Here is a 13,064-nt window from a genome sequence, read left to right as displayed (position 1 = left end):
CCCCATATGCCCGGACATAATGTCTCTGCTAAGAGGAGTGTTGAGTATCTTAGGACAGGATTTCTTGCGGCGGGGAAAGGCTGTCTCATTCTTCGAAGAAACGGTCCTTGCGGGGTACACAAAATTTTCGTTTTTGCAAACGGAAAACGGCTGTGGTTTAGCTTTGGTTAAACCTGGAGTGACGCGATAGCTACTGCTGGCCGAGTGGGACTCGCTCAGTCGAATCGCAAAGTCAGTCTTTCACCGCTGCGTTTCGCTGGGCGTTCCTTCATCTTCGTCCCTGCACGTGGATTCACTCTGTTCCCCCTCTGCACTGCCCCACGTGGTTTCACCGGCGCGACGCTGCCGCGCTGCAGGTTTGCTATGCTGCTGCAATGTAGGCGCGCGGCGCGCACACCAGCTGCGTGCTCTGACGTCACTCCGTGCATGCGCTCAACCAGTGCCTCCTCTATACTTTGTGCCTGGGCAGTGCCGCTGGCTCAACTGACGACTGACTGATTGAAAAACTTTATTTTCAAAATATATACAGGGAGCTAGTGGAGCGGTCCTTAAGGGCCCGTTCCTTATAAATGCTGGGTGGGCTGCTCATTACAGCAGCCCATTGGCGGTAGCTGCTGCTCGGGCGCGCCCGACCAGGGCCTTTTGGCTCGCCAGGTCAGAGCAGCCGAGCAGGGCCGCCTCCTAGTCCTCCCGGGTAGGGTTGGGGATAGGGGGAAGATGCAGGGTTAATTAGCATGCCCACACCATGTGGTAAATGTCCGAAGACTTCCCTGCAGTGCAGGCACTCCCCTTTGCACGCAGGGTCGAAATGTTTGATGGCTGCCGGACACGGAAGTGTTTTAGTACAAAGGCGAAGGAGTAAGTGCTCCGCCTTCGTGAGGCCCTTGCAGGGCTTAGGAAAGATTGCGTGGCCGAATTGGTAATACTGGATGATTTCCTTGAAGGTAAAAGCCGGATTAAGGTCGGAGTCCGCATCGGTGGGAGGCGAGGGTGATGCACGGAGAGTGAGCGCGCGGGTAGCGGCGTCGGCCGCTTCGTTGCCCTGGAGTCACGTGTGCGCGGGAGTCCATACTATTGTGCGGGACGCGGGAGCCCCGAGATAATTACTATGTTGAAGAATTCGGTATGCCAAATAGGGAATAAATCCCCTCTCGATGTCCTGCAGGCGGAAGCCTTGGCACGCTACTATGGAAACAAACACGGAGTATTTTGCGTGGACACGATGGGGGCCGGTGGCGTCCACGCAAAATACTCCGTGTTTGTTTCCATAGTAGCGTGCCAAGGCTTGCGCCCGTGCGAGGCGCCGGCCACTATGGTCGTCTCGTGTCATGTTGGCCGGAAGAGGGCGCACGTGCAGGGCCTATCTCCAGATTTCGGGGATGCGCATGCGCTCTTCCGTTAGTGTTGGATGGTGGATGCGAAGTCGGGCAAGCAGGCGGCGACCCGACGGCGTCTTTGAGAGTCTTGTGCAGTGGTTTGTCAAGTGTGCTTCTCGGAGCTCCACGAAGGTATTGACCATCCCCAGGCCCAGGAGGCGCTGGTTGGACGTGGTGACCGCGAGGTCGAGAGCACGCTTTTAAGTCTTACGGAGAACCACCTCAAGGGCTTTCTCGTCACATTTTTGAAGGTGGAGGTAAGGAGTCGAGTACAAGACTCGACTGGTTACGAATGCGTGCGCCAGCCGCAAGGCATCTTTGCACCGTAACCCCCCGTGGTTATTGGAAACCCCGCGGATCGTGCGGCTCACCTGGTCCCCCACCTTGCGCAATTTGGCCAGTGTTGTGTCGACACGGCAGTGTTCATTGATAAAGAGATCCAGTACTCTGACCTCAGCGTGTTCTGGGATGGGTCCGCTCGCTGAGGACAGTTCGATTTTGGTAGTGCACTTCGGCGAGGGTCGAATGTGCACTAATTCCGATTTGGCCGGGGAGCATTCAAGGCCGCAGCGGCGGGCGTAAACGTCCACAGTCTCTGCCGCTTGCTGCAGGTTGGCTTCAATTTCTCCTACCGATCCGTGCTTAGCCCAGAAGCTGATGTCGTCGGCATACAGCGCGTACTGTATGCCCTCGACACTTTCCAACGGCGCCGGAAGTTTCATCATTGCCAAATTGAATAGTAGAGGTGAGAGGACCGCGCCCTGCGGGGTACCTAGTTGGGAGGGGCCGTGTTCTTCATCTTGTATCCGGATATACGATTGCCGGTCGGATAGAAATTGCCTAATGTACCGAAACGTGTTGTGTCCACAGTTGGTTTGGGAGAGGTGCTTAAGAATTATGTCGTGTGCTACATTGCCGAAAGCCCCCTTCAAATCGAGGGCGAGTACTACCTTGTCATTAAGGGGGTATTCGACGGGATTCAGAATTTCGCTGTCTAGTTGAAGCAGAACATCCTGCGCGGACCGGTGCGGGCGGAACCCGAACATGGTGTCTGCGAATACATTTTGGTTTTCCAAAAACTCGGACAGCCTGTCTCGCACCATAGTCTCCATCAGCTTTCCCGCACAAGACGTGAGGGAGGCGGGGTGGAGGTTGTGTGTGTTTATGTTCTTCCGTCTTTAGGAATGAAGGTGACCAGGTCGGTCTTCCATTCGATTGGGAGGGGTGCCTCACCTATAGCCAGATTGAGTTTATGTATGCGAGGAGCGCCTCGTAGGCAGGGTCGGAAAGGTTGGCAAGTAATTTCACAGTTATTTTGTCTCTTCCCGGCGCTGTTCCTCGTTTCATTTTACTCAAGGCCGCTTTCAGGTCGGGGAGCCGGAACGGTTGATCCAGTTCCGCGTTCTCGGAACCTGCATACGAGTACGCTGGCCCTCGGGGGTCCTTTTGGATGCAGAGGTATTGATCGCGTAGTTTCAATGCTAATTTAGAGGTATCTCCGTCGGAGCTATGTATAGCCCGTTGGAGATGTTTTTGTGTCTCGGCTCTGGTTTTAGTCGGATCGATCAAGGCGCGAAAGAGACGCCAAGTGTTCCGGCTAGACATATGTCTAGCGGCCGTGTTGCACCGGTCCACCCAATTCGAGTCGGCGAGCTCTGCCGCGTAATAAGCCGCTCGCTGGGTGAGTTCGGCGATGCGAATTTTCAGCTTCCGATTATGCTTTCGGCGGCGCCATCTGCGGACGAGGCTGTGCCGCGCCTCCCAGATGTGCAGGAGGTGGTTGTCCACCTCCGGCGTGGCCTCCGATAGTTGAACTTGAGTTTCTACCGAACGAAGGTGTGTAACCAATTCTTGTGACCATGCGTGACAGTCTTGTTCGTGAATAGAGGCCAAATTATTGTATGTTTGCCGGAACTTTATCCAGTCGGGTAGGCGTGCTTGGGCGTGGGATCTTGCCAGTGGTCTGGTTCTGACGCTGGTGTTGAGTATGCAGTGGTCACTGCCGAGGGTTTCCTCGGTGTTGGCCCATTCTGCGGGTCTTATGTTTTTGGTGAAGGTGTGGTCCGGACACGTGTCCCGAGTCACGGAGTTACCCACCCGCGTTGGATGTTGTTACGTTTGGAGACGCCAACATGCCAAGAATATTAAAGCCACTGGAAATCATCAATCTACCGAGTCTTCAAAGGGCCGTCGATGTGGTTGCAGCGCTACGAGTGCAGGTGGTGGCGTCTACAAGGGTCCTTCCCCCCCCCCCCCCTCCCCTGCTGTTTACGGGGTGAAACGGCTCCCCGCTGTCTGAGAACGGCTTTAGTGAACCTGTCTTTTGTTCTCAACGCCGGACCCACCCGGGACATTTTTCTCCCGGAGGGGACGACGGGGGAGCCGGCGAGCGGCGGAACTGCAAATCAGCCGTGACAAATGCGGCCGGGTTTGACTAAGCCAACGTCTCCGGAATCTTCGTGCTTCGAAAACAACTTCGACTTAGACTGTGCTTTCCCACACCCATACGTGAAAGCTTCTGCGAACTGCGGTGGGATCCATTCGCCCCCACGCTACCGCTGTGAAGTGCAGGTGAATGACCTTCGACGCTCTCAATGGGACCCCCTTCGGGCTATTCATCACTGAAGCCTGGACAGCGCGGACACTAATCTGCCAGAAGTGGCAAGAGTGTGTGGCTGGGGGCGGACACGGAAGACTGGACACGTGATCTACATCACAGTGATTCGACGCATTTTTAATGAACTAGATTCCCCAACTAGGGACCTGGGGACAGCGGACCCTATTTAAGCAGCGATCTGGCGTGTGTTCGCCAGCTCCCGATTCACTCTTTCAATCTTTGTATAAATGTAAATAAACCCTTCAGTCTCTTCTTCACCTCGAAGACCCTCTCATCTCTTCGTCAACCCCACTACAGCAGTCTCCCGATCCGGAACCCGGGGACACCAACCTTGGCGAGAGACGGCACAGGCGAACCAGGGGCCCGCATCTAACAACTGGTTGGCAGCGGTTGGATCGACCATGCGGCGTGGTGTTGCTTCCGTGGGTGAGTGCTTGAACTTCGCTTGAGGTTCGCCAGGCTTCAATTGTTTGGGTTAATACATTGAACTGCTGGGAATCGAGGGAAGTTGATCAGTGAGTCTGATTGCGTGTAGCTCACGTCAAAAGTTGTTCAGCAAAGTCAAGGCTCAGAGCAGCAAACATGGATCTAATGAAGTTGCTAAGGTCAGATTTGCTGTCATTGTGTGAAGGGTTGGGTGTAGATGTAGAGGAGAAGATGAAAAAGTCACACATTTGCACATTGCTCTTGGAAACCGCCAATGAAGAAACAGTTAGTGATACGTGGGAACTCCTCAAAACTGAGCGAAAGAAAAAGGAAGATGAGCGAAAGAAAGAGGAAGATGAGCGGGAGCGAAAGAGAGAGGAAACTGAGCGAAAGAAAGAGGAAAATGAGCGCCAATGGCTAGCGGCCGAGCGAGAGGAACGGGAGCTCAGAAGGTTGCAGCTTGCGAATGACCAAAAGAAACTGGAATGTGAGAGTTCGAGAGGCATGACTCCAGAGAGAGTGAGTCAGGCCGAATCGTTTCCTATGGACAGATTGATGCAGCCGTATAAGATTGGCCAGGATCTTGGTTATTACCTCGTGAATTTCGAGAGGACGTGTGAGAAACGGGGTTACGCAAAGGAGTCCTGGCCACAAAAGCTACTAATGGTGTTACCCTGTGAGGCGGCTACTATAGTCGCGAGGCTTGACGCGAAAGATGCCGATGACTACGAGAAGGTGAAAGCGAGTTTGCTAAGAAAGTACCGACTTTCGGCAGAAGAATTCCGACAGCGGTTCAGAGGTGCCAGCAAGAGAAGCAGCGAGAGCTATGCAGAATTCGCATTCAGTTTGAAGGCCAACCTTACAGAGTGGTTGAAGGGCGCGGAGGCATATGACACCAAAGATAAGGTTGTCGAATGTGTAGGCCTCGAGCAGTTCTATAACAGTATCCCTGAGGCCGTTAAGTTATGGGTGCAAGACAGAGAAAATGTGGGTACAGTGGAGAAAGCTGCAGAACTAGCGGACGAATATGCAACACGGAGAAAGCTGAGTTCCGAGTCAAGCGAGTCTGAAAAGAAAGCGTTCGGTTTAAGGAAGCGTTTCATTCCCAAAAATCGATCGCAATTTAGGAATCGCGAGACAGTTGAGGGCACTAAACAGGCCCCAGAAAAAACTGAGGATCGTGCCAAGCAGGCCGGAGCTCAGAAAGCATTGACGAAGGAGTTCGAGGCCAGGAAACCGTTCCGTTGTTTCAACTGTCAGGAAACTGGACATATTGCAGCAAGGTGTACGAAGACGCGATTAGCTTTCTCATATGCCAACGACAGTGATGAGAATTTGGAACTTCTGCGTCCATATATTCACGAACTCCAAGTAAATGGAAAATTGTGCAGGGTCCTTCGGGACAACGGGGCAACAATGGACATTGTTCACCCCTCATATGTCAAGGAGGAAGACTTTACTGGGGAAGTAGCATGGATAAGACAGGTACTAGAAAATCAGAGTGTGTGCCTGCCTATGGCAAGGGTGGTGATTTCCGGCCCGTTCGGCGAGCTAGTGACAGAAGCCGCCGTCTCGTCGGCTGTTTCATTGCAGTACCCGTATCTATTCTCCAATAAGTCAAATCAGCTGCTTTGCGATCGAGGTCAGAAGCTGGCTGAGGGGACAGTGAAAGCCCTGACTAGGTCCAAATCACGCGAGCTTGCTTCCAAGCTTAGGTACAGCCAGGAATCAGAGGCAACTGGTGAGAGGGAGGGAATTCCCGAGATTGCGGAACCAAGCAAAGAAAATGCAGTTCGAGCACATGAACAGCAGCAGGAACCTGTTACCGAAGGTAGCCCCATCGATGCCAGCCTACAAGAAGCGTGCAGTCCAGACTCCATGTTATTACCCACCTCCCTGTGCATGGATCGCTTGTTGCGCGTTGACAGAGACTCCTTAATCACAGAACAGGAAAGAGACCCTAGCTTGTCAAAGTTACACTTCATAGCCACGGAGGGTATTGCTAGGCGTAACGTTACATTGCACCACAAAGGCGGATTGCTGTATCGCCATTACAGGGACAAAAAGGGGAAGACGCTTGATCAGCTGGTCGTGCCTGAAAAGTACCGCTCTGACCTTTTAGGCCTCTGTCACGGAAACAGTTGGTCAGGGCACTTAGGTGTGAACAAAACGAAGGATAGGCTGCTTGGGCAATACTACTGGCCGGGATGTTTCCGAGATGCTGAACGCTACGTGCAGTCATGCGACGCGTGTCAGCGCACCGGAGAACCAGGAGAAAGATGGAAGGCCCCGCTAAAGCTGGTGCCGCTTATCTCGGAGCCTTTCCGACGTCTGGTCATTGACACCGTCGGGCCACTACCCAGAACTAAGTCAGGCTATAAGTACGTACTCACTATGATATGCCCTGCTACCAAGTTCCCGGAGGCGGTGCCGCTAAAGGAGCTTAGCTCGGCAGAGATAGTGGACGGTCTCCTGTCCGTTTTCGCTCGAATTGGCTTTCCGGCAGAAATTCAGGCTGATCAGGGGACAGTTTTCACGAGCGCACTCACAACCACGTTCTTACAGAGGTGTGGGGTGAGGTTGATTCATAGCTCCGTTTACCACCCTCAATCGAACAGCGTCGAGAAGTGGCACTCAGTGCTCAAAAGAGTGCTACGTGCTTCCTGCTATGAGCACAAAGACGATTGGGAAAGTTGCCTCCCGGCAACGCTGTTCGCCCTGAGAACAGTACCGCACGAAGCGACGGGCTTCACTCCTGCAGAACTAGTGTACGGAAGGGCTCTTCGTTCCCCGCTTAGGATGCTTAGAGAAATGTGGGAGGGGACAGGAGAGAGTCAGTCAGTAGTGGAGTATGTGTTGCAGTTACTAAACCGCCTGAGTGCCACACGAGAACTAGTGGATCGAAATCTCAAAACGGCTCAGGACACGGCGAAGAAGTACTACGACAAGAATGCTAGACTGAGAACCTTCAAGGCGGGGGATCGTGTGCTTATTCTCAGGTCCGCACGCAAAAATAAGATGGAAGTTCACTGGGACGGGCCAGTGGAAGTTTTGGATCAGATTTCAGAAACCAACTACACTTTGAAAATGCCAGGGAGAGGACAGCAGATAAAGATCTATCACTGCAATTTAATGAAGCCCTATGTAGAAAGGAGCGGGGTTGTAAACATGGCCGTAAATATCCCCGAAGAGCTACAAACCGAAAACCCTGAGTGGAAAGGCAGCATGAAAGAAAATGCTACCAACAGCATAGAGGAAATCGTGTCCTGATCCGCGAGCACCATGGATCTAGAACAAAAGCAACTCCAAGAATTGAGGCAACTGCTGTGCGAATTCCGGGAGAGTTTTAGCGACCGGCCGGGGAAGACAAATCTCATCACGCATGAGATAGAGCTAACTTCGACCGATCCAGTAAGATCGAAAGCCTACAGAGTTTCTCCAAGGCAGAAAGAAATAATTGAGGCGGAGATAAAGCACATGCTGGAACTTGGCGTGATAGAGCCAGCAGAGAGCGACTACACCTCCCCGCTGATACTCGTGGAGGCACCAGGCAAAGATCCGCGACCTTGCGTGGACTACAGGAAGCTGAATACCATAACAAAGGACCAGCTGTACCCAATACCGAACATCGAAGCGGCACAGTACATCTCCACCCTTGACCTAGTGAGAGGGTACTGGCAAGTCCCCCTCTCGGAAAGCGCGAGTCGGTATGCAGCATTTATTTCTCCCATGGGGGTATTCCGACCTTTGGTGCTCAGTTTTGGGCTAAAGAATGCACCTTTTAGCTTTTCAAAGCTAATGGACATCATCCTCAAGGACATGCAGAATTTCGCGCTGCCTTACCTTGACGATGTGGCCATTTTTTCTAACTCTTGGGAAGACCATGTTTCCCATCTCAGGAGGGTACTGACGAGTTTGAGGGACGCTGGGCTAACCATTAAGGCCGAAAAATGTAGTTTTGGCTGCTCACATGTCACCTATCTTGGTCATGTTGTCGGTAGAGGGACGAGGAGACCGTCAGACCTCAAGATAGCCCCTATCGCTGAATTCCCGCAGCCCCGAACTAAGACGGATGTACGTTCATTTCTCGGTCTTGTGGGGTACTACCAAAGGTACATCCCCAACTATTCACAGCTAGCAAGTCCTTTGACCGATGCGCTTCGCAAAGAAAAGCCGAATAGCGTTATCTGGGACGCAGCAAAAGAAATTTCGTTTCAGAGCTTGAAGAGCGTGCTGGTTTCGCGGCCCGTGTTACGCGCGCCGGACTACAGCAAGGAATTCGTGGTCCAGTGTGACGCCAGCGACCGGGGTATGGGGGTCGTATTAAGCCAAGTCGGAGACGACAATGAGGAGCACCCTATCCTTTATGCCAGCAGGAAGTTAACCGTAAGGGAAGAAGCCTACAGCGCTTCGGAAAAGGAATGCGCTTGTCTGGTTTGGGCCGCACAGAAGCTAGCCTGTTATGTTTACGGGGCGAAATTTACTTTCGAGACAGATCATTGTCCGCTTACATGGCTGCGTCAAATGTCGCCCAAGAATGGCCGCTTGCTTCGATGGAGTCTAGCCCTCCAGCAATATAACTTTTCTGTGCGATACAAAAGGGGCAAATGTCATGGAAATGCCGACGGATTGAGCAGGTTATTCCCATAATTGAGGTATCCGTTCGGTGGCAATTCGGTGCCTTTTCGTATTTTTTTTTGGTACTAGTTAGCTTTGCTTTGGCGTGGTGTCATATTATCCTTTTTCTTTTGCTTCCAAATTTGCCACCTCTCTTCAAGCCGTGTTCGGCGAATCGGTCTTTGGCAGCGAATTTGGCAGACATGGAAGCTGTTCTTAGTAGCCGAGATTATTGCTGTCAGCTACAAAATTTTGTGCTTACGTTTGCATTGACAATGCAGTAGTATTGCATAACAGCCTGGCGGCTCTCGGGTGAATTTCGTGCACTGCCTGGGGAGTGGCGCCATGTTGAGTGGCTGATTTCGACTAATGCCTCCGTTGTCCGAGGTTTAGGACTCTACTTTGTGCTTGCAGACAAGATGAAGAAGGGCCTCCCACGCTACAACTGAAGTCATCTCTCCTCGACCAGTGATTGTGACCACTGGCCGATCGAGATTGTCCTGGCCGCGGAGGAGCTGTTACGTTTGGAGACGCCAACATGCCAAGAATATTAAAGCCACTGGGAATCATCAATCTACCGAGGCTTCAAAGGGCCGTCGATGTGGTTGCAGCGCTACGAGTGCAGGTGGTGGCGTCTACAAGGGTCCTTCCCCCCCCCCCCCCTGCTGTTTACGGGGTGAAACGGCTCCCCGCTGTCTGAGAACGGCTTTAGTGAACCTGTCTTTTGTTCTCAACGCCGGACCCACCCGGGAAATTTTTCTCCCGGAGGGGACGACGGGGGAGCCGGCGAGCGGTGGAACTGCAAATCAGCCGTGACAAATGCGGCCGGGTTTGACTAAGCCAACGTCTCCGGAATCTTCGTGCTTCGAAAACAACTTCGACTTAGACTGTGCTTTCCCACACCCATACGTGAAAGCTTCTGCGAACTGCGGTGGGATCCATTCGCCCCCACGCTACCGCTGTGAAGTGCAGGTGAATGACCTTCGACGCTCTCAATGGGACCCCCTTCGGGCTATTCATCACTGAAGCCTGGACAGCGCGGACACTAATCTGCCAGAAGTGGCAAGAGTGTGTGGCTGGGGGCGGACCCGGAAGACTGGACACGTGATCTACATCACAGTGATTCGACGCATTTTTAATGAACTAGATTCCCCAACTAGGGACCTGGGGACAGCGGACCCTATTTAAGCAGCGATCTGGCGTGTGTTCGCCAGCTCCCGATTCACTCTTTCAATCTTTGTATAAATGTAAATAAACCCTTCAGTCTCTTCTTCACCTCGAAGACCCTCTCATCTCTTCGTCAACCCCACTACAGCAGTCTCCCGATCCGGAACCCGGCGACACCGACCTTGGCGAGAGACGGCACAGGCGAACCAGGGGCCCGCATCTAACAATGTGCAGGGTCGGTGTGAAGGGTCAGGCCCAGCGTGGACGCAAGTTCCGCTAGCTTGCGGCTGCGCTTCTCTTCACGCACGTACCCCCAGAGAGTGCTTGGAGCGTTGAAGCCGCCCACACTCACCGGGGGGTCACTGCCCGCAGCCTTCAAGGCGCGACTGAAGAGGGCTGCGAAAGTTACATTTTTTATCTCGGGAGAACAATAGATGTTAAGTATATGTAAGGGTGCGTTTTTTTTCTTAAGCGGAAGAAGAGTGACCATCACATAGGAATATGCAGCATTGAGGTCAAAATCAACCAAGTTGGCTGTATAATTTTTGTGCACGCAGATACAGGAAGAGGGGTCCTGCTGGAACGTAACATAATTTGTAAGGGTTGCGCCACTACCTGGCTCCTGGAGGGCAACCACCGCAGGAAGTGAATCGAATGTTGACAGGAAAAGCCGGAGGTTCGCCCGCTTGGCACGGGAACGGAATCCGCGGCAGTTCCATTGGGTGATTAGGATGGGGGAATTGGTATGAGGAGAGCGCCTAATTTGAGGCCTGTCCGCCATGGTCAGGTGAGAGGTCGATTGTAAGGACGTTGCTCCGGAGCCAGCGCTCGCGGTGAGGGGGCCATCCCCTATTCCGGAGAGCGAGCAGCTGTCGTCGTCTTCTGCTAAAGTTTCCATGGCGCGACGCATTTTGGGATAGCGGCCAGACACGCCTTTGATTAGACCGCCGACTCGTCGGACGCCACGAGGAGATTGTGCGATGTGCTGTGCGACTATTGTGGGTACAATTTCGGTCATTTTGGCGATCGCGGAGGTGACTGCCGCGGAAATTTGTCTTTCTAGGACATTGAAACGGGCGTCCATGCGGGCCTTTAGACGGGCCTCAAGTGCAGTATCCCCGTTCAGTGCTGCGCTCGGTGTCGCGGGCTCACTCTCCATTTCCTCGGTTGCGGGGCGAGAGGGGGGAGTGATAGGCTGTTTTGATTGCGATTCTAGGAGCGCAATTTTCTCGAGCAGCATCTAAATTTTGCCTTCAAGAGCTACTATTTTGGTTTGCTCGGCACTGCGTGCCGCTGGGGGGCAGGAGGGAGGGGAGGAGGAGGCAGCCCTGTCGGTACCGCTCACCTGCGTTCCATGTTTCACGGTGTTGACCCAGGCCTTGGTCTTGTCGTGCGGTGGCGGCTGCGTCGACGGGCTCTTGCTGGCTCCTCCGGTGGGAGTCCCCGGCTTCTCGGTGTTGTTGTCTCGCCTGGGTAACTCACCGGGGCGGCCAAGGTGGCGGCTCTTCTTCTTGGCAGCAATTTTCTTTGGGGTGGTCATCTTGTGCTTGCGGAATTTCGCTGCACACTCCCGCGAGTTAGTGGCGTGTGCACCGGCAGAAACCGAGCACCGCGGCACACACTCGTGAGGGGCCCGCACCCCCTCCTGAAGCGGGGCCTGTTGCCCACGCAGACCGCACGTGTTCGGCTGCGTGTTGGGACAAGCATCCACTCGGTGGCCAACGGCCCCACACAGGCCGCAGGCCGGGATCGTACGGTAGTAGTTTTGCACAGGGATGAGCATGTTCTCGTAGTGCACAAAACGCGGTTTCTCCCTCCCGGCAAAAGTGATGCGAGCTTTGTTACAGGAGCCGAATTTCCTAACCTCGGCGATGGTGCCTGCCCTCCACTGCACCTGCTTCCGAAGCGATTCAGTAGTGTCCGAGTTGCTGACAGTGATGACGCCGTGGCAGACATCGCCTCAGTCTTGTCGAAGGTATCCGTGGAGTGGAATATTCCCATGCTCGGTGTTAATGGAGATGTCCCCGAGGAGCCGATCAGCCGCCTTCGGGTTCGGGGTGTAAATCACAATGAGGTTTTGTTCACGGGATGGTAGAACCGTAACAGACCTTGCTACCTCGGGCCAGAGGTAGGCCGTAATGGCGGCGCCTTAGCGATTCTCTGAAAAGGCTTGGTGCAGCGACATATGTTTGCATGGCTTGAGCACAAACACGAAGTCGCCTGGTCCCGGTTGTGGGAGTCGGCGAGGCTTCCAGTTAGGATGGGCCTTGCCTTTGTTTCCTGCAGCGCGCGAGGCAGGAGGCTGTGTCTTGCCAGCCGGTGTGCCGGAGGCCGGGACAGCGATGGACGCCGCAAGCTTGGCTTGAACTATCGAGCGGCGCGCGACCGCTTCGTTGAGAGATTGGTGCCGAAATTTCGGAACAGATGCGGAGTCTTCCCCTTCCGATGTTGAAACTGTCGTCCATATCATGCCGTCGGGATCGCAACCCCTCGCGAAGGATGCAGGGTCAGCCATTTTACCTCGGGAGGCCGGTTCCACGCCGCCGCGCGTCGGCGTGGAACGCCGACGCCGTTAGGCCAAACTGCGTCGCCCGGGTGTAATTCGGCCGTGAAATGAGCAAACTTGGGCCCACCTGGCGAAATGTGGTGTCCACGTAATCCAGCTTGCTTGCTGCGTTGAAAGGCGTCGGTCTTGTAGGGGTGAAGAAGATTTAGCCGTGGCTCCAGCCGAATAACGACGGAGCCGACACCGTGTGTTTGTAGCCAGTTTTATAGTTTCGTTTTTCAGCGACGAAGAACGAATTAAGAAGGAAACACGACCTCGTCCAACGACAGCCGGAGACCGAAGCTGAACTGACGAG

General features: G+C 53.8%; 1 protein-coding gene and 1 pseudogene across 1 annotated transcript; one reads left to right on the top strand and one right to left on the bottom strand.

The window, feature by feature from the left end:
* The first annotated feature begins 4,575 nt into the window (after positions 1-4,575).
* Positions 4,576-6,997, top strand: LOC144134235 (uncharacterized). The gene is made up of 2 exons (XM_077667192.1): positions 4,576-6,317; positions 6,985-6,997. The coding sequence occupies exons 1-2, from the start codon at positions 4,576-4,578 to the stop codon at positions 6,995-6,997; spliced, it is 1,755 nt and encodes a 584-aa protein (XP_077523318.1).
* A 216-nt stretch (positions 6,998-7,213) lies between these two features.
* Positions 7,214-12,718, bottom strand: LOC144134234 (uncharacterized; annotated as a pseudogene).
* Between the last annotated feature and the right edge of the window lie 346 nt (positions 12,719-13,064).

Source organism: Amblyomma americanum, chromosome 5 (assembly GCF_052857255.1).
Source record: "Amblyomma americanum isolate KBUSLIRL-KWMA chromosome 5, ASM5285725v1, whole genome shotgun sequence".
In the NCBI taxonomy this organism is placed as follows: Eukaryota; Metazoa; Arthropoda; class Arachnida; order Ixodida; family Ixodidae; genus Amblyomma; species Amblyomma americanum.
Note: the sequence above shows the minus strand (reverse complement) of the source record. Positions and strands in the feature narration are given on the sequence as shown.

Coding starts and splice junctions, on each gene's coding strand:
- LOC144134235 (XM_077667192.1), top strand. CDS start 4,576: ATGGATCTAATGAAGTTGCTAAGGTCAGATTTGCTGTCATTGTGTGAA.